The sequence below is a fragment of the Onychostruthus taczanowskii genome, unplaced genomic scaffold (genome assembly GCF_017590055.1).
Source record: "Onychostruthus taczanowskii isolate IOZ18803 unplaced genomic scaffold, ASM1759005v1 scaffold40, whole genome shotgun sequence".
NCBI lineage: Eukaryota > Metazoa > Chordata > Aves > Passeriformes > Passeridae > Onychostruthus > Onychostruthus taczanowskii.
Genome location: NW_024501460.1, coordinates 842,920 through 865,086, shown reverse-complemented (window position 1 = coordinate 865,086; position 22,167 = coordinate 842,920). Strand labels below are relative to the sequence as shown.

At 41.5% G+C, this 22,167-nt stretch overlaps 1 protein-coding gene across 7 annotated transcripts in view; it reads right to left on the bottom strand.

The window, feature by feature from the left end:
• The window catches only part of JARID2 (jumonji and AT-rich interaction domain containing 2), a 215,706-nt gene that overhangs the window by 113,464 nt on the left and 80,075 nt on the right, over window positions 1-22,167 (bottom strand). For all 7 annotated transcript variants that reach the window (XM_041413111.1, XM_041413113.1, XM_041413112.1 and 4 more), the window contains one exon: window positions 6,913-7,048. In XM_041413111.1, coding sequence (XP_041269045.1) covers window positions 6,913-7,048 — 136 coding nt within the window. The remainder of the gene's footprint in view (window positions 1-6,912; window positions 7,049-22,167) is intronic.

Sequence of the window (22,167 nt, the reverse complement as noted above, 5' to 3'; positions counted from 1 at the left end):
AGCACCATCCCCAAAAGTCACACTATTCCTGGGAGCACTGCCCAAATGCTTCTCAAACTGTGTCAGGCTTGGTGCTATGATCACTTCCCTAGGAGCCCGTTCCAGTGCCCAACCCCCCTCTGGGTCAAAAACCCTTTTTAATTATTCAGCCTAAACCTTCCCTGACACATCTTCAGGCCATTCCTCCCTTGAATCCTGTCACTGGACACCAGAGGGAAGAGATCAGTGTCTGCTCCTGCTCTGCCGCTCACGAGGCAGTCACAGCTTGTGATGAGGTTTCCCCTCAGTCTCCTCTTTTCCAGGCTGAACAGACCAAGTGACCTCAGCTGCTCCTTGTATGGCTTCCCCTCAAGGCCCTTCACCATCTTCGTAGTCTTCCTTTGGACTCTCTAACAACTTTATACATTTCTTATATTGTGGTAGCCAAAGCTGCACACAGGACTGGAGCTGAGGCTGCAGCAGTAGAGTGGGACAATCACTTCCCTAGGCCAGCCGGCAATGGGTTGATTTGTGTTTGTTTTTAAGAGAAACATAAACCTAACACCTACACTTGTGAAGCATTTTTCAATTAACTTTTAAGCTGAATCTTTTTTTGCTCATATTCCTGGCAACTGTTGTCCCTTCTAGCATCTGAGGTTGTGGTTAGACGAGATGACTGCGGCAATCCTAAGGCTGTGGTTAGACAAGATGAATGTGCCAGCTCAAGCAGCTTGCTACTATCAAAAGGGATGAGGAGTCTGACATCCTCTTCCTACAACTTTCAGTCAAGGTGCTCTGCTTCCCCCATTTCCACCAAATGAGCACATGGTGCTCACCTAACCTCTTAAGGAGCATGTGTAGTTCATTAAACTAGAAGAAAATTACTTCTTGTTTTAAATATTTTTTTCTCGGCTAGTTTTCTGGCACATTAGTACTCTGGACTGGCTGAACTGCATGGGCAGAATAATGGCAGAGCCAGCAAAAGGCACAAGGTGAAAGGAGGGGGGGCAGACTCATCAGCTACTGCTGAACTCTTTCTCACCTTTCCTCAACTTATTTATTTTAGGCCTACAATAACTCAGTCTGCTACAGATAATGCACACGCTTCTGCAGATTCTTCATTGCCATTTTCTTTTTCTATAACCTATTATTAGTAATATGCAAGGAGGCAAGATTGTTTTTAGAATTTGTTTGCCTAGAAATGCACGCAGGAGCAACAGAAGCTCTTTTTAGATGGTCATGAAATAAATTTTAAGAAAATTAATTATACAATTTCTCTGTTTCACTGGATAAAATATCTCTTTTACATTTGAGAGGAAAAGGAATATGGGTGTCCTGTGAAAGAAAATTTTCTATCAGTCTGGCTGAACACTGAAATTTTATTAAGACAGAAGCACAATTTGGATGGACATAATCAAATTTAGTTGACATTACTGAGGGCATAATTTGGCCTGCAAAATTTTTTATAAATAGTGATGATGGAAAAGGCAAAGAAGAACTTATCTCAGCCAATGAACAAGCAAGTCCCTGACAGGCTCAAAATTAATTCCATTCTAGAAAATAAAGAAAGGAAAAGAGATTTAGAAATTTTCAATGAAGCCCAACTCAAACATCCTGTTATTTATTTGTTAATCTTGAAATTCACTTGACAGAAAGCACCAAAGTGAAAGTGATGTTGAGTGCCATGACAAATTTGCTCAAATGCTTATTTTCTGAACCTTTTAGCTGAAAACATCTATATTTAATCACAGTTTAAAGCTAGCCAAAAAGGCTGTTTACACTGAACGTAAAGGGAAAATACTGCAAAGTTGAAAGAGGTATTTCTGTTTCTGTAAATGCATTTTTTAAATCCACTTACAGACAAGGGTCCTTGGCACAGTTACAATCTTCTATTAAGCTTAGGAGACAGACAGACATTACCCACTGTCAACAAATGCAATCTCACATCACTGATGGAGTGAAAAGCTCCCTAGACAAACGTTAGCATAAAACCTTCTTGCAGTACTTAATTGCAGCCTTCAGAAATAAGAGAGATGAAGTTATCAGTACATCTGAACCATCACAGTGAATGAAGAGGGCTGTTTTCTTGTTCAAAATTGAAGGCTGAGCAGCGACCCAGCCAGAGAAGGAGACCCACACCGCTCTGGGCACACAGAGGCGCAGCTGAAACAACAGCATTTCCCCCTAAGGGCTGCCGTGTTATCATCTGCAGGAGTCAGAAGAGAAGAGATGTGGTCTAAGGGAAGACATGGCTGCCCAGCTGGCAGCTGCTGCCATCCTCTCTTAGTTAGCTTTTGGCAGATAATACGTGGCACCCGGCTTAGCAGTGTTTAGGCATTTCTACCACATCTGTTGTGATTTTCATGCCATGCCTGGAGTACCATCTACACAGCCAGGGAAAAGAGGTTTCACTGACAAGCTGAAGTCAGGTGAAGACAGTCCCATGCCACCCTATTGCTGGGCACCTTCCTTTCAACATGGCTCACTGGGGAGCATGGACAGAAACCCCCATGCAGTGAGCAGGAAACATTTGAAAACACATGCATCAATGACAGTAAGAACTATTTTCAGACTGCACTGCTGGCTTGAACAGACAATGTGGAAGCCAAGGGATGGGCAGAACTCAGGAATCAGAGGTTGGTGCTGCCACTGGGTCTGGCACCACAGTCCCACCAAGACCTGTCTCAAAGACTCTTGCCTCTCAGTGTGGAGATGTATCATTTGTGGAAAAAACCAGCAAAAGTCACGTGAACTTTCATGTGGGAATGGCCCAGGGCAGAAGCAGACCAGTACAGAGTGGTACGGTCGCCATCCCTGGAGATGTTCAAGAAACAACTGGATGTAGTACTTACTGCTGTGGTCTAGTTGACAAGGTAGTAGATCAGACAAAGGCCGGAAGCCTTTTCCAACCAAAATGATCCTGTGATGGGAGAAAGGGGCACCAGAGACTTTATGGTCTAACCACCATGTCCGTCCACATGCTGACATGGTTCCCACTCCATTTAAAGAACATATATAAAATAAGTAAGTTCCTTTGATAACCTTAAATGCCAGGTGAAATCTCTCAGAATAGAAAAATTACATTTTTTCACTCATCCCTTTATTTACTTAATGAAGAAAACTTCAGCTTCTGCCTTGAACCAAAGCATTCCCTCACATACATTTGATTTCCCAGATAGATTACACCTGCTGTGAGCTTAAACTAGATGACATGTTTGGAAACTGCCATGACACCTTTCTAGGACAAAGTAGAGCTGGTGAAAACAAACTATCTGCTTGAATAATTCTAACATCTGGTTTGTCATCTCTGTAGATTAACTAACCATCTTAAACAAATAAGGAAACTTCATCAGTTTTTCCATTCAAGAAGCACACTTCTGCATCACAGATTTCTTCATTGCGAGTCTTGAAAAACAGAACTTAAAAGTCTTAGGTCATAAAAGTTTGTTTTATGATACAGTCTTTTGAGGGTACTGGATTTACTCTCATCAACAGAATGCAAGCCATTATTACATCTTTCATTGCCTTTTTTATAGCCCTATCTCACATTTTAAGCTGCACAAGAAGAAAACAATTTCCCAAAGGATTTAGTTCTCCTTTTAGATGAGGATCTCTGAAAACTGGTATCACTATTCTGAAAAACCAATCCCTATTCTTAAAATCCTAACACAAATGACAAGCAGCAGTAATCAAAATCACTAAAGAAATCCCACTGGGTTTTTCCAGCGCATGACCTTGTTTCCATAATCACAGTTCCAGTATCCCTTTTAGGGCTGCAGAGAGTTTCGTGACAACCAGCACAAGCACCCTCCTTCAAATTTTACATTCCCAAGGGCTGAAGAGTAACATGTAGGAAACAAAGGCATACTGCATGGTGTCAATCTATACTCTGCAAATATCCAGAGTCAACAAAAACGCACATGCAATATAACCACTGAAACGACAACCAAAATATCGCCCACTTGCCACTCTTTAATCAGAACCACTTAAGAAACAGGGTTTCAGATGCAAACTGAAAATGGTAGGGTTATTTTCAGGATAACAAGTAGATTTACTAGTAAGACAGAGACAGCTAAGGTATCATCATACGTAGAATTGCCAGAAGTATTTTCAATTTTTATTTATTTTAAATTTAATTTTTATTATTCAGAAGCACAGAAGTTAATTGTTTCTGTGCTACCACCAGCACATCAGAGCTTGCAGAAACTTTAATACAGAAAATACTTCTGTTAATAGGTTCATCTTCCACATTTAAAATTAATTTGCTTTTCACACTATCAATCAAAGAGGCACCATTATTCCAGCTACCAAATCATTAATGATACTACTGAACTTACCAGATGAAATACAATTGACAATCATTTGCATACAAGTTCAGCTGCAGCTTAACAAACACTGGCAAAGGAACTTTTGTAGCATGTTGATCAAATTTCAGCTGCTCCAAATGAATAAAAACTGCTTAAAGACACAAGTTGCAAGGAGCTGGGGTACCATTTACCTTCCTCTATTGCTACATATAAATACTTTCCACTAAAACGAAGTACGTGTTGCAAGTCTACGAATAAGTTAATGTAAGGAATGGCAGTTCTAAAACTAGACCAGAGAAAGTCTCTCTGCATTACAGATGGTGGCACAAAGATGAAATCCTGCTACCTAGCTGTTTGCAGTTCCCTCAGCTACTTGAAGCACACAAGACCAATCCATATTCCTGCATAGAGCAGGGAGTTCAGACAGCCTGAATCCCACTCACACCTTTCCTTTCCGCTTTTGAGAAAGGTTACATTTGCCAGGTACTGAAAGGTGACCTATTCAATTTTCAACAGCCACATAAATAAATGAATAAAAAAATGGGTCACACACATAAAACTGTATTTAAACACATGCAAAAACCAATGGATGTGGCCTGAAATTTGAACGGATACATACAGGGAAGCATTTTTTCTTCCCAACAGTATGAAATCTCAGATCTTGGACTCATTCTTAAAAGACTACACATTTCCCTGAATTCAAAACAGCTCAGTAATTTCTCAGCATTACCCGCTTTTTTACCCAGTCCATAGAGACCCACAGATTTGAAAATATATGGCTACTTTTTTTTTTTAATGTAATAAACAAATTGCTTTTTTAAATTTATTTTCTTAATGTCACTGCACAATATCAATCCTCCTCCCTTTTGCTCATTTTTCTCTGCATAATGAAACATTCTTCTAAATATCAAAGGCTAAAAAAAATGCTTTTGGACAGAGATGTTGAAACAGAGCAACGGCAAGACAGGACTTTTAAAAAAAATCATTCAGCAAACAGAAAGCAACATGGAATTTCATTCTGGCTCAAATAAAAAAAACCCCAACCCTCAAATAACTGGTCATCTATTTCTGTGAAGGAGAAAAGCTCTGAAGATGTGAGCTCCGCTGGTGCCAGGGGAAGCCAGTGGCATACTGCATGTCTGGTACCTGCATTGACACAGCATTCCCAGCCAACTCACTTTTTATCTAAGCTGCCTTTGGAGAAACTAGACACCATGAAAACCTCAGTCATCCCATAACCTGGCACATCATCAAAGCCTCCTAACACACAATTACTGTGCTTCATGCCTTTGGACTTTTTTCCTTTGACTAAACAAAACCCCCACAATGGAATAAGAAACTTTCCAAGAGAAATTGTGTTTGACAGAAGATCAATGATGCAGAGGTGTTGGAAGGAAAAAAGCCAAAGCTGTTTTGTGTATACCTCCAAGCTTATAAATGGCTTGCTCTTAAACCTAGACGCCCTTCCCATCAGATCAGCATTTGATATTATTACTGAACTGGGAAGTCTGAGGTCTTTAATCACACTAAGAAGTTTGCAATTCCTTATGCAATACAGTGACTTTATCATGCTGCCTGTAGTTATCCAGCCATTCCATTCGTTTTTTGCCTTGTCGGCAGTAACACCCAGTGGAATCTGACTCACCATGTCAACAACACAAGCTACATATAAATATGAATAAGCTAGCAAGCAAGCACCCAGCTGCTGCTTTAATGCATTAGCACATGTATAGCTATGCACATGCCTAAAAGGAACTGCCATAAACCTCCATAAAGAAACAAATAAGCTCTTGTGAGTGAAAACTGTAAGCCTGCCCAGAAATCTGAATCCTGCTAGTCATCACTTTCAAGGCTCAAGCTAGCATGACAAAGCCTTTTCAAGTAAGGGTCTAAGTGAATATGAAAGAGACACACTTTATATTCACCTCTCAGGATACCACAGATTTTTACAGCAAGCTTTAAGGGAAGGGGAAGAAACAGATAATAACTGACTAGAGCATTAAAGAAATAAAATTCAATTCCTTTCAAGCTCCTGTCATCTAAGCTTGTCTGCATCTCCTTTTAATACCTTTAAACAACTGCTCTGTGAGCTACTAAACTAGGGGAGTCCAATGTCACACCACTTGTGTCCTCTCAGCCCTTTAACTCTGTATGTAGATCTTGTGCTACTTCACCTGTGGACTTGGTTCACTCCAGAGATAGATGCTACCAAGCCAGTTTCTTGCATCTAAGTGCCAGTATGTAAATTCTGTCCAATTGTACTTCCTCAAGGCAACTGAAGCCAATCACCTTTAAATGGTTACCTTCTGAGCTGACATACTCAGCATATCAGGAAGTAGACTGACTGGAAGTAGCCCTTCTGACTAGAAGGGCTCCTTTTCTCTGACTGGCAGCCTGTCCCTCTTCTCCCACCTGCCCTCCACCCTTATCCCCATCTAAATCAGTTAGCCAGAAACCAAAACATACAGATTCTTCAACCCAGGCATTTCAAGCATTCCAGAAACAAGTTCCTCTGTGCAGATCCAAAGGACACAGTGTATATGCCAGATGGTACACTGGTCTGCCTCCCTGCTACAGCGTGGAAGAAGGACTGAGTCCTTCCAGCAGTACCACAGAGGTGTCTCACCATTCACTGCCTTGAGGCTCCCACTAATGCCATCACTGTGCTGCCGCTTCTGTGCATTCTTGAACTCCTTCAGTGATAAATAAAGGACCTTCCGCACCACCCTCTCCTCTGACCAGGGAATCCCATCACTGTCATCCTAAAGGAGATGGAAACAGAAAGGAGACATTAGTTGTGTGCATCTGAAACAAAACAAAAATCCAAACAAAACCAAATAAACCCCCAAAGCCTGAGGCTACATAGATTGTTTTTAAATCAGTGAAAGAGAAAAAAAAAAAAAAAGAAATAACGAAAAACTGAAGAAGAATACTATGTAAGAAAATGCAACCTGATCAGCTCTAACAGAGAACAGAAGCACAAGTATTATCAAGTCAGAGCATTAGTCCCACTAATCCTTTATTCTGCAAACAGCAGTAGGCATGTACCAGGTGTTAGGCAGGAGGTAAAACTTAATTGTTAAAATCCTTGTAATGAATCCCTCACGGAGAAATTTATCACAGCCAGGAAGTGTTCTCCCAGGTAATTAAGAGGAGGGGGAAAAACCCCAGCAAAACACTAAAATGAATGTTGCAGAAATTGAATAGTCAAGTTTGGTGAACCAACTTCTCTTGCTGCCATTTTGGCCTTCGTTGATGTCTCTTGATTCAGGTTATTTTTCCTTCTGGTTTAGTGTCTTGCATTAATTGCAGTGTTATAATGAAGTTGTAGACTGGTAACAATGAAGTTATTCTGAATTTATCTCAGCATAAAGCCAAACAGAATTTGGCTCATGGGGCATATGTTTTCTACTTTACTTTTAGGAGACGAATGCTAATTTATCAAAAGGAATAGTAGTCTATGTCAAATTTAGTACTAACTTTTGTTAAAATATTAACTCCCTGGAAAAGTATTTCCCTAAAGCCTTTAGCATTCAAATAAATTAAGTCAGAAAATTGATATAAAGATATAAGTGACAGAGGTAACTCATCATATTTTCATGAGCCCCGTAATTGTCTTGGGGGTCTTTGGAAATCCCTATTTGAGCATTCTCACCCTTCAATTCCTCAGGGGCTACATCACTGCCAAAGCAAAAGATTAACATTTCCAGGCAGACCCTAAGTGGTAAGTGTACCACAGTGTACTGTCACCGTCACTTCACACTGAAAACTCCACAAGCCCCATCAGCAATCCCCACCAGGAGGCAGGAGAGCTTAAGACCATCCATATGCCAAAGAAAAGACAGACACCGCCAACTTCCAAAAAAACAAGCGCAGTTTAGGGTGACCATCGATAGCTTTTTCTTTGCTCCTCTACTGACGTATTGGAATTCAGCTGCTGAATTGTGATAAAAAACATTTCCACCCCTCACCCTCCCCCCCAAAAAAATTCTAGGACAAATTACTTGGCAGGGGTTAAAAAACAAAAGAAAACAAAAAAAACCCCAACAACAAAACAAGCAACACAATGAGCGCAGTGAAAGCAGCCAGCATTTTGGCAGCAGGATGTGCATTTCGCACAGGGACAAGCTACTACACTTTGAAGAAGGCTGAGCTATGCCCAGAGAGTTTTACAGTACAGGCAGCTCTGGGCCAAGAAATCAAACTCTGTAACCCAACACCCACAGCAACCAAAAAAAGACAAAAAAAATCTCTCGGCAAGCATTTTAAAAGGAGTAGTACATCCAGTTATTTTGTCAACAAAGGTTTACACAAACAAGTCTGGCTTACCATTTTGCTGCCAAGGCAGCTTCAGCCCTAACCAGAAGCAACACTAAACAGAGAGGGATGCAGCCCAATTTTAACAAAGCTTGCCCAATGACGCCCTCATTTACATTCCCTCCACCAAAGGCCCAATGGGACATCATGCATTTCTGTTTTCACAGGAACTACTTAAGTCCTTAAGGGAGTCAGGCTCAGTTAGGAAATAGCCATAAGCACCTCCAGCCCCTGCCCATGTTATGGACACAGGCCTGTGGACACCACTCACTCCCTTCACTGGCATTCGCTCTGGAAGCTGCACAAAAACACCCATCGGTTCCTTATCTCACTGGCCCTTTTACCCTGGTAAAAATCCAGAAAAATTTAAAAGAAAAAGAAACTCAAAAGAAATTAAATCCACTCTGTCACAACGTCTCACTGCATGGAGCACATGCCAGTGTTCGCTGTTCAACAGTGACAGGGTGAAACCTGCCTGTAGGACTGGTCTTTAAATCAGCATCTGCTGAGCACAGGACCTGTGCCCTGGCACCAGCTGGCTGCAGTCCCTCCTGTGGAAGGGAAGGAGGCCACCACGGTCCCTCCTGCGGAAGGGAAGGGACTCACCACTGCACACCAGCAGCCTCTGGTCTAGGCCACCATCATCTCCCTCTCCCCAGGCAACGTGTTGAGTCTCCCCAGGCAATATGTTGGATGCAAAAAGGATACCAAATTTTCTGGCAGCCAAGGTGCCTCCCTGGTGCCAGCAACATGCAGGACATGGTCCCACCAGCCTGGGGGCTGCCTGGGCATTAGTGCCACTAGCCAAGAGATGGAGCCCAGAATGTGGGAACTAAGACCTCAGCATCCACTGAAGCAACTTCACACCACACTCAATTCCTGGAGCTGTTAAACTCCAGATGAACCATACTGGTTTCAGCTGCCCCGTGAGGCAGCAGTGCTGCCGCTAGAAATGCACATGGAGTCTCTCCTCACCAGCCCAGTTGTGTCCAGGCTGCAGCCCCTGACCTGCGTGCACCGCTCTGCTATGGGCTTCCCCTGCACACACCACCCAGCTTGAAAAAAAGTTCTCAAGTTCTCCAACACCGTGTGGTATCCAAGGTCAGCAAAATAAGGGGCTAAGCTGCTGCCAACACCTGTATTCACATGGCTCCATATTGCAGAAGCAATAAAAAGGTTTCACAATCGCCAAGTGCATCTTCCCTGGAGCCTGTGGCACAAAGGCAGCCGAATGCTGGAGAGCAGCTGACTCAGAGCCCAGCTGAGCCACAGCTCCAGCTCCTGACACATTTAGCCATAATTACATCGGTCTCTCTGCTTGTCACCCCAGTGGAGGGAAAGCTGTTGTGTGCATGTGTGCCCACTCTGCACTCACACCGCCACCGACTGCAAGAGTTATCTCACTTTAACAAAACATACACACACCCAAAACTGTTTAGAAATATGGTCAAGTGAAAGCCTTGAGGAATTTAATCTATGTAACTTCTCAACACCAGCCCGCTGCCTCCACCCCCAATCCTAGCTCAAAGGGACTGACTCAATTGCTGCCTTTAAATATTTCCACAGGGAGTAGAGATTTGTTAATAGACGGCTCTCAAGGCTGGCAGAGAGGGGTATAACATCGTCCAACAGCTGGAACTCGATTCAGAAAAATGCAAGACAGAATTAAAGAACAATTTCTGCAACTGTGCAAGTAATTAGCCATTGAAACGACTTATGGGGAACTAATGGATTGTCCATTATTGACTCAGACCCAAAAAAGGACTGAATAACATCTTAAACTGTAGGTTCATCATCACAAGCCCACAACCTTCACTGCAGGTTAGCTGAGATGATTTCTGCCTCCCCATATGACAATAAGATTTTCTTATAAACTCAGAATAAAACTAACAGACGTACACAGCCAGGGAAACCCTGGGGCAGAATTAAGAAACAACGCTGCATAATTTCCGTTAAATTAAAATTTAAAAAAAAAAAATCAGGCCACCTTCTTGGTTATGCCATTCCAGGGAATCACATACTGTACATTTATGTCTGAACTTCAATGACCATAATACATGTTTAATCAATACATAACAATAATTTTATATATATATGTCAAAATGTGCACCACCTGTACCTTTCACTATTCACCTACACCTTAGGTGCTTGTTCCCTGCAGCCCAGCTACCTGGTGTGCGCATGTCACCTGCACACAGCCTTCCTAAATTCCTGTAATTCCAAAATTATACTCAAATATTAATTTTTAAAAAGCAGAAGCAAGAGGCAAGCTTAACACCACCTCCTGGGCAGGTGAAATGTCATCCTGAAATCATGAGAGCTGCTGAGCTCCTTGAGCAGCAGCAGCAGCATGATTCAAGCTTCTCCCTTCATTCATTGCAGATACAGCATTCTTCAGCCTGGCCCAGCCTTGCCTTAAGCAAACAGGAGTCACAGTTCACAGGGTAAAACAAAGCTGGAACAAGGGAGAATGCATGCAGCACTCCATGTTATTTGCTTTAATTTTTATGTAAATACTTTTACAGCAGTGATCATTTTATTTGAAAAGTCAGGACTTTGTAAGGTACAAAGATACTTAGAAGCATGTGTGTTATGACTCAGTGAGGCTGGCACGCTTCCAGCTCTCTCTTTGGGTCTTTCCCAAGCACGCATCTCCTGACCTCATTCTTCATGCCAGGTTGCAAAAAGCAAAACAACAAAAAACACAAGCTCCCTCTTTTTTCTTTTTCCAGCATTGCATCCAACACTTGGTTAAAATCACTGTGGCACCCAATGCCCTAAATGAATATGCTTTCATGGTTCAACAGCCCCCAGAGAGTCTTTCCTGCAGATGTAAGAAGGTCATTTTGAAGCAACGGGAAAAATAAACCACAAGTTTCTACCCTTTCCTCAAGGATATTTTTGAAGGAGAACTATTTCAAAGGGTGGTTTTTACTGCATTTATAGCAACATTAAAAAAATATATACGTCCTTTGCATGAAAAACAGACACCACATTTTCATAGATCATACAAATTACTTTTCAGCTAAAGGCCTGAGATGGAAATGTTTGTTTACTAGATGAAGATTTGCGACAGATTTTTGCCTTTTGGCTGTATATTATCAATGGAAAACAGTTATACCTGTTTTTCTCTAAAAGTCAGACCAAAGAGGAATTGGTGGAAAACCCAGATTCACCTTCAGAGGCTGAAAGAGATCGTTCCGTGCAGTCTTGGGCGAGGAGTTACTGCTGCTAAGCGTGATTAGCACTTATTAGCAATTACCTTACTCATTTACAAAGCCTCATTTCTCGGTATGTGTACGGCACAGAGCGAACCTCCTGAGCAAGTGCCGAGTCTTACTGCTGTGTGAGCACACGTACTTCCCCCGCCGCTGCGTTAGCACAGGAATCCATGGCACCACAAAGTTCCATCAGCCTCTTCAGCAGCACAGGGAAACCCCACTGCGGGCCGGCGGCGTGACCTCCCTCTCCGGCAACCTGCAGGAGCCGGGGGCTGCTCCAGCACCAGACAGCGTAAGCGCTTCTCGGCACGAACTCCTAGCAATAGTTTGAACTTCCAGGGTAACAATTTGAAACCAGGCTGTAGTATATTCAAGTGAAGCTCCATAAATAAAGATTTTTGGCTCCTTCTGGCAGTTATCATGCTGCTTGGACTTCTTACAGCCAAGAAGAGCATGGTGCAAACTAGTTATACTCATATATATCCACAGTAATATCCTTCTAGTCTTTCGCTCGCTATCAAGGTCCCTGCACTTCTTTCTCTCAGAATAAAGTTCACACTTATTTAATATTTAACCTTTTAATCAAGTTCAACTATCCAGAGAGGATGTAGCAGTTTCTCATTTAAAACAAACTGCTTATATTCAGTGAGAAAAAATAAAACCTCATGAATGGCTTAAGTTGATGAAGATTGATACAGCTTGGAGACTTTATAGTGGAGTGACTCATGCCTTCTGGAAAATGTAATCTGTTCTGTCTAGTTTAGGAAAATAGGTCATGTTTTAAAAATGTGCTAACTAACATGAAGAAAGGGGAAATTTCCTTTATTAATGGCTCTATTTTAGCATTTAAGTTTATCTGGTAATTATAGCTACTTTTTCCCCTCGTACTTCCAGAAAACTTCCCCAAAGAACTCACGTTACATTACAGCTCCCGACTTGAAAAAACCAATGTTATCATGACAAAGAAGGAGTGGAAGAAAACAAAAATCTCTCTCCTTCCTGCCTTAGCACTTCTACAGCTTTCATCCCCTGCAATCTCCTGTTGGTCTACACTCTTTCACTGCCTTCTGCTGCACCAGGGACTGCATTTCCTTCTTTCAGATGAATTCTGAAGAGCAGCATGGGAGAGAAATGCTCTGTTTTTGGGTCACTAAAGGCCTTGGGCACTTTTAAGCCCAGTGAGCTTCAACCTGCTCTTGTAAAAATACATTATGGTAGAAGAGTTACAGTCAAAATCTCCAAATAGAAGTCATTCCCAGAACTGAGGCATAAAAATAGTTCCTATATTTATCTTAGGCCTAATAATGAAATAATTAAGAACAGTTGGTTTGTGTGTTAATTGTTTCTTTCACATAAATTCAAGAGGCCTTGATGATGTTTCTGCACCTCTAGAAAACTATTACTCAATACGAAACTAGTGAAAGCTTACAAGTTGTCAACTGTTTCCCATATTGGTCCGCCAAGATAAACACACACAAAAAAAAAAAAAAAAAAAAAAAAAAAAAAAAAAAAAAAAAAAAAAAAAAAAAAAAAAAAAAAAGAGAGAGAGAAAGAAAGATTTTTTAATTGATCACCTTGCAGTACGGCTTCAGCCCGAACCATCTCACTGACAGCACTGACTCCACACTATGACTTTCTTAGGCCAGATTAGGAATCTAAACAATCACTTCGCACCCAAAACATCTGACCTGACACGAACCGAGGGTGGTAGTGTGCTGGTAGAAAGCGGTATGGAGGTGTAAGCTAATTATTCAGACTGAGGGAGTGGTTTTGATAACCAGCTCAATTCACCTGGCACCACATTGGATGCACCTACTCCAAACCCAATGTCAGCATTAGCCCTTACGTGCCTATTTGACCAGTTTGATCAGAAGAGTGAAAATCTCATCCCAAGACAAGAAAAATTGTCTTCATCCAGAACAGCTTTCTTATTCCCAATCACATGACCAAATGATGATTGCTGCTGGGGCAGAAAAAAAAGTGTAATTGTCCCTTTGCACAGCAACTCACACTTGGAGGGATGCAAGCCCATCACAGCAGTGAAACATGACAACCATGATAAGGGAGGGAATCACAGATGGTATTCAGGAAATGAAAGCAACCTTGCTGTAGTGCAACTACTGAGGGCCCAAAATATCTCACAGTGTTCTAATGAACCCTACCCACTTTTTAAAATGGATTATGTACTTTAGAGAAGTGAAAAGGAAATAAAAAGGGGTGGCAGGGCATCTGTTATAGGGGCAGTGCCTGCAATGACTCAGGTAGGTCACAGCCTGACAAGGTACAATTTTCTGTCTAACCATCATTTGTAGACAATTTATGCCTGAGCAAAAGCTCTGACTTGATAAACAGGTTCTTACCTGGTGCTCTCTTCAAATGAGGGGAGCACCTCCTAAAACATACACTGAATGATCTTTGAAAAGGTATGCTGTACACAAATACATCACTCCCATGCAGAAACCAAAATAATTTAAGCATAATTTCCTGTGTTGGAGAACTGGTCTAAATCTTTCTTTACAGAAAACCAAACAAACCAACCTGATGGGTGATGTTTACACTACACATCTTCACTTCTCTGAAACACCATGAAATAATGCATATTTATCTTTGATTACATAGTAAAAAAAAAAAAAAAAAGCAGCTGAAATTGGATTAGAAACTTCTGCTGAAAAACAATTTATTGCATAACACAACTCTGACAGCCTGGGTTTCTGGCCACCAACTGAGCCTTTATAAAAATCTGCTGGGCAGCTGCCAAATCAGCTCTTTGAGCCTTGGCATGTCCGACATCTGAGACAGTAGTCAAGGCAGCCACATGTCCCATGCCGTCCACAGCCCCGCGCTTTTACAGTTAAATAGCACCGTCAAAGAACAGAGAAGTATGAGCCATTAAACACACAAAGGTAAAAAAAATCTCTTGCAGCTGCAGATCTGACAACTCTGATCATGCTGCAGAGGACCAAGAGCCACAACAGGATTTCTTCTTTTTTACAATCTGGTATTAATTTGAACATAAAAGTAGCTTAAGAAGAGGGGGGAAAGAGAAGCAAGAAAGGTAGCAAGCTCCAAAAAATGTATATACACCTAGCTGAAAATCATTGCCATTTATAAATTTCAATTCCAAATATCTTTACTCTGCCACCAGTCCTAATTAAAACTCTCCATCAAGTACTCTTCAGATAGACACATAAAACCCTGTATGCAAAGAGTATTCAGCAGCCCAAGAAAATTAAATTCAAATATATTCTTTCTAATTAATTTCATTTTGATTCAGTATTTTATGAAGGTGTTTGAGCTCTAGAATGCAGTCATATGAATACTGTCCAATAAAAAGCATATTCTGCAGTTTAAATGTCTGCTTATAAGACCTACAGATGTCTATGGCTAATCCAATCCTGCTGCATATTGCTAATTATATTAAGACTTTCTTCCACCCTCAACCAGAAAGGCTGATCCTCAACTTGAAAAATACTAACCGCTTTTGCATGCCAAAATAGTGTAGAAGTAGTAGGGAAGAGAGAAAGTTAAAACTGGTGTGTTACAAATTTACCTGCAGTATTTAGATGGGAATTTAAAGAGATCGAATTTTTTGGTGTCTCACAGCATCTGAAAGATTGGTCAATGGTATCAATATTTTAGAGAAGCTGAAGAATTATTGATATGTTTAGCATCTATGCTCACAAGTATAACAGGAAGTCAGTGTTTATACCATTTATTTCATAGGACTGTGTTAGCTGGATGCTGAAGCCTTGTCTATGACACAGGAAAAGATCTGCTCATCTGTCTGCTTTCTGGGAGTATAGTAGTATATGTGTGTGTATATATGAATACAGATATAGATATATAGATATATATATATATATATAAATAAAAATATATATCTTTAACAAAAATGCGCATCTGCGAACACAGAGCTCAGACTGCTCCCTCGGTGAAAGTACACCAGCCCAAAGCCTATGTAGTTTAAATACTTTGTGTAATATAGCTGTGCCCACCAGGAACCTGATGCCTTCTAGCTTGAGGCTGCCAGTGAAGGACTCCTTGAAAATCTGGGAAGGACACTGTATCCCTGCTGGATGACCCTGTACTCACCCCCTTTTAAACCTTTCCAGTATAAAGGAGTTTCACTGGTTTAAAAGAACCAAAGAGGAAATTTTGGCTCACCTGACTCACTTTGATGGCACTGTAGCAGCTCATGCTACATGAGTAGCTCCACCACCAAAGACCTGCAAAGGGACCATGGCCAGCAGTGAAGAGTGGGGCTCTGCCCATAAAGTAACTTGCACTGTGATGGACCTGCAAGTTTGCATAAATGTGACCCAAAGCAGGTGTGAGTGATGCAAGGAGTCCTCTGTCTTAACTTGGAAATGTTTAACTTGATTTCTTCCCCTTTCACATCAGTCTACAGAATGTCCGTATTTCAGGCAATCATCAGGTTTAAAAATAGATTTAAAGAAAAAAAAACCAAAACTGGTCAATCTTTTAACACAGGGAGGTGTAATGAGTCAAACATGCTGAACCTACTGCTGGGAAGCCTCAGGACACTGGTGCCTGAATCAAATTTACTGAGCCTGATGGGGAACCAAATCAGTTGAATTGACACAGGCTCCTGGGATGGACACACTGATATTGCACTAAAAGCGTGACATGTTGATTTTACTTGATGTACTACCCAAAAAGGCTGATTTCTATTAGAATCATTTATCCATTTTTTATGTTCCCAACTGGAAGAATATCTTTTAAAGCTAGGAGGGAAGTATCCATTGAAGCTGGGAGATGTTCTTTGCTTCTAAGCCATTTAAAGGACATGTATGAGGAGATTCTAAAGCTACTCTAAACGTATTTTTAGGTCAGTGTAGTTACATCAGTAAATTTTCTGCACAAAGATAAGCTATATAAGCAGTCGTCACCTGCACTCTTAAGGCTTTTCAAAGCTCACTCTTCAGTATGAAATATATCTGGCTTCCAAAATACTACGCAGCAAACAAGTAATGAATTTCAGACTGAGCAACACCAAAGTGCTGCTTTGCCACTCGCAAGCTCCATGAGACCTGTTTGGGTTGGCATTCAATCCTCTCATCCCTCCTCCACTCCCTGATCAATGGCAACAGTCAAACTTTACTGGAGATATTAGAAGTACATCAAAGACAACCATTAAGCTTTTAAGTACACTAATTGACATTTTAGCACTTACAAATCCATCTATGTGTTCTATCACTCAATTTAAAAGACTTGACACCCCACCTGGTAAGAGTTCCCTGTGTTTTTAGAGGGTAGAGGGAGATTTTCAAAGCTATTTTTCCCCCCTCAGACAGGATTTTAAAGAATTCAAATTACAAATATAATGCACTTCAAAAAGTAACACATTTCACAAATTTAAGAGCTCTTCCATAAAAGCTGTAAATGGCATCACAGCTATAACTCACAGGCTTCTAAGCTCCAATGAATTCTGCAGCTGTTGCAGCACATTGAAGCCAAATCATTGTTACCTTCTCACCACCACAACTGAAAACCCCAACTATGATATTACTAACTGCATGGTGCTACATGAAAAATAAAGAGGGGGAAAAAGGAACCCCTACGTGATTTTGCAGCTTCTTCTTTCTTCCTTCACAAAGCCAGCATAAAACAGATGCTAAAACCATGAGGGATTGTTTTAGGTTTTCCTGCAAAGACTACCCTACAACAGGATCTAGGGAAGCATTTCAGAACAACTGTCCCCATGGATGCTGTAACATCAGAGGATAGAGCACTCCCCTCCCCAGGTATGGTGACTTACAGCAGACAAGCCGCTACCCCACGGCCAAGCCCGGCCTCTGATTACAGAAGAGCATCTCAATGACAGCAGGTCTGGACCCTTCTTCTATTACTGTCACATACCAACATGTTCACCTTCTGTTCTGTTAGAGAAATTCTCATTCAGTCCCAATATTTAAGGCAACAAGGAAGATCAAATTAAATTCCCAGGGTTTTAAGGCGTTCAGTTCATTGCTAGATCTATTTTAGGGTCTGAGGCTGCCAGCCACCCCCACAGAATCTGCGCGCTAAACAAGGCTTTTGACAGGCTTGTTTATACCTTCTGCAGCAATCAAAGGCAAAACATTACAAATCAAAGAACCAGGAGACAAATACAGTACTGTGCATCAGAGAAACCTCAAAAAGCTAGCCAGCAGCAAACCTGCTGCTCACCGAGCCCCGCGGAGCCATATGAGATAACACAGGAAAACTGAAACGGATAGTTAAGTAAGAACAGGCTTATGCTGTACATATGCAAACATCTGCAGGCAGGACCTCTGAAGTACACATCCATCAAAAGATGTGGATGTAGAATTACAAGAAAAGGAGTAGGGAAAAAATACTCATTTTCTCAAAAAGTACCATGGAGAAAGGCCATAAGTTAAGAATGCCAGTTTAAAGACTGCAGGGGACTTTACATTTTTACTGGTACCAGAAAAACAAGGAAAAGAAGCAGGCATGGACAATGTACAGTATTTCTAAGGCTGGGATTTAAAAGAAAATGGCAAAGGCTGCATTTCAGGGCCTTACACCACACAAGGCAGTTACACCACACGAGGCAGTTGCATTCAATCCAGGTCCTTTCTTAGAGAAGGCAAAATCTCATTTTCTGTTCAATTTTTCCCTCTGCTGAACACGTGATATGGATGGAGTCCATTTTACTCAGCGACACACTCACTATGAACTGTACAGGCCATACTTCCAACAAACCTGCCACATCAGGGAAGCATCTAAGATGTATGTTAAAATTATATCCAGAAGAAATTCAGCAGTACACCTTTGCTACTGTGTTCCTTTAAACCTTTCACCTCTTAAACTGCAAGTTCAATGCCAGATTATAAACATCGTAAAAGCTCATAAAACCCAATCATAAACCTGCCAGCTCATTTCAAGATTATTTGCTCTTAGCCTTGCAAAAACATCATAAGCAGTACAAGAATTGCATCATTTCTCTGCAAACTCTCAACCCCTCATCTGCATCAAGCTAAGGCATGGGCAAGTGTTACAGCCTTACCTCAGACACAGACCTTTGCAGGTGATTTTCACAACACATCACCTGCCTGCTAACCTATCCACAGCAACATCCCCAATATCAGCTTCTGATTAAATCACCTGCTACCTCACCTTTCTCTTGCAAAATATAGCTTTGCATGTTACCACCACAACTGGTCTAGACATGAAAACCTTCTGCAACTGCAGCAGGAGTAAATGCAAAGTTGAGATTTTGGGACAACTCTGTGGGGCCCATGTAGCACACCTACCTCCAGCCCTCCCAAAAACAGAGCCAGGCACCACTGCAGCTGCCCATGGAGTGGGCAAAGCACAGGCTGATACACATCTCCCCACACATCATCAGCACCAGGTGCTGGTTGTCTGCATTAGCCTGCTGTAAGAAAAGAGGGGGCACTTCATTAAGTGGGCTGGATTTCCTGCATGACCAGCCACATCATTTCAACCCTCCCAAGGGAAAAGACTTTGGGCTTGATGGAAGCTGTCTGTTGCTTCTCTGTGGAAAAGGATAATTTTAGTGGAATGAAATTGTCATAGAGGTCTAGACAGAGCAGGGCTTATCAAAAACAGGTTTCTGCCAAAACATTGCAGGAACTGGCTCAATTGTATCTAGCAGTGCCGCAGTGATGGCTACAAAGGCCATTTGCAATTGAGTCTGTGATTTAACCATACCCACAGTACCGACAATAAACCCAACCTGAACTTCACACTTTAAGCACACAACAAACGACTTTGGTTTTCAATTTTGCTGAGTGCTTACAGAATGCAAAACAGGGTAGCCAGAAGAGGGAAGGAAAAAAAAGAAGACTGCATTAGAGCAGCCGTATATATTTAGGTGTGGATCAGCTCTTGCAGTCTCTTGGCAAATGAGGTGGCAAAAGAGAATCATCCAGGCAAGTTTAGGAGCTGTGTTTCTATTTATTTTAATTTGCAGTCTGTTGAGTCTACTGTTTTGTTAGCTCATTCAAGAGTAATGGTGGAACTGGAGGCTGAATGCAATGATGGACTGGGCAAAGCAGATATATCCACCCAAAGAGGGAACCTCCTTGGCTACCAGCCTCTGCTCCCATAGAACAAGCAGACCAGCACCATTCCTGTGACACTGCGAGCATGCAAAAGATTAACCACCTGTAATTGCAGCCCACTGCAATTCCTTATCAAAAGGCCATGACAGATACACGGAGGAGGAACAGACTCCTTGATGTGATGATTACACTCCATGTTGTGGACAGGCCCAAATTTGGTAGCTCAATTTTCCTACTGCAGCAGTCTCAGATGCACTGGGCACATGATCACATCCAGTCATATTACGTGAATGCAACACCCTCTGAGAGCAGCAGCTCCAAGAGGATGCAGGGGATAGAGCTATGTGTGCCTTGGGAGAGCAGATCTTGCTAAATCCTAACTAAAATTAGGAAAAAAGAAAAAGTGTAACTTGTTTAAATGCCTTTGCATGGCTGGGTGACCTATTCCTCCCCGTGACTCCTGCATCCTAGCCACTGCAAGTCGCTGCATACAGATGTAGCAGCAATGGTACGGCTTAATCAGTCAATGTTTTCACAACACATATTTCAAATATTAAGCACTTATTGAAGACTTAGAAGTTACTGTGTAAATATTTGTATTATATTATACTGCTAACGCTTCCTCACCAACTGTGGAATTTTAAATCTATCTCGTCTGATAAAGCTTTATTTACATATCACACTGCTCTCGATACTCAACAAAGTGAACTGACTAAATTTACACCAACTCCATTGAAGGAGTGCTTGTCAGGAAAGAGCAATTCAATGATTTTCTGTCTCTGTTGTGTGACCAAATTAAACCATAGGCAGTCACATGGCTTGTTTTGGGTTGACATCAACTGTTTTCACTAGGCAACAATGCTCCCAGGGAAAGCATTGCACAAATGCACCTTGCTCTTAAAACATGATGCAACCAGCACAGTCTACACTGGCAGCTATATACTCCCAACACAGAGTCTCTGCTAAAAACCTGGGAGGCTGCTGGTGCCCACTGACCTTATACACACAGCACTGCTTTAGCCCTCTAAAGCACTCCCAGGATGCTACAATGTCCTCAGGCTCTGACACAGTCCCAGGGATACTGGATGGGAGAAGCAGGATTTCAGCCACCAGTCACACGTGGAGGCAAGCAGAGTTTGTCACTTATTTGTTCGGGTCAGATTATCAGCTCCCATTATTTTACCAGAGGGGAGACCATGAGAAGCTGCTAACACTCAGGCAAGCAGTTAATGCTTGGCAAAACATGATCAACCCACAACCAACAGCAAATGCAAACACTATTATTAGTCCCAAAGTACCTCATGTGGAAGAAATAACAGCCACCAAAATGTGGTGAAGTTTTCCTCTATTTCTGAAAAATATGACAGATTTAAATGGCCTGGTTTTCCACACAAGCTTTAGGAAATACTGTGCAAATTCCTCATCCTGTCCCTCCCCTTCTCCTCCACAAAAAACCCTAAAAAGCAAAAGAAAACTTATAAGACTTCATATCAACTCCAACAGTTGATACCAAGTTGATCATCACATCATCTTTGAAAAACCTGAGTGTCTAAAGCATTCATGGTATTGAAGAAAAACCTGTAGTATGATAATAATCTGTTTGCTCACTGAATCCAACTGGCAGTTTTATTCTTTATTTTACACACTGAAGGAATATTTACTCTCCGATGAACTTAGCTAGACTTGCATGATCATATGTTGAAAAGGGAAAAAAATGGAGTTGAAGTTGCATGCTACCTTTCAACAGCTCTGCCAGCTGGAAATATGCCATCAATTGTCTGTTCCCTACGTGACTTGAAAGCAGAGGAGTCTGCTTAATAGAAATTCACTCAATTTCACCTTGTTTACTTCAGGTTTAAGAAAACGGCCGGGAAGAAGATCGGTTAAATATTTTTCCTTTTATGAAGATTCTCCTGTCTTTCTTAGTAACAAGCTTTTAGTTTCAGACCAAATTTATGACATTTCTAATCTAAAGTGTTATGGAAATTGGAAGAACAAAGTAGAAAAGGATATTATTACAAGAATTTTCCTTAGTTCCAAAACCTGAACAGTATCATACTCAGAAAGATAAGTACCTCCAAGCATTCTGTATGTGCTATCACCAAGCCATGCATTCAGCCATTATATGTGCATTTCTGTTCTGGAGAAATAGGCTCTGCTTCCACAGAAAGGCACAGGCACATATAAACCAATAGTGGAAAGCAACAGTTTTTTGTAAGCCGGTTTATTCAAGAAAACTGAAATTCAGTATGTGTCACTTCCACAGAAGCCTTTAGCCCACCTTTTGCTATG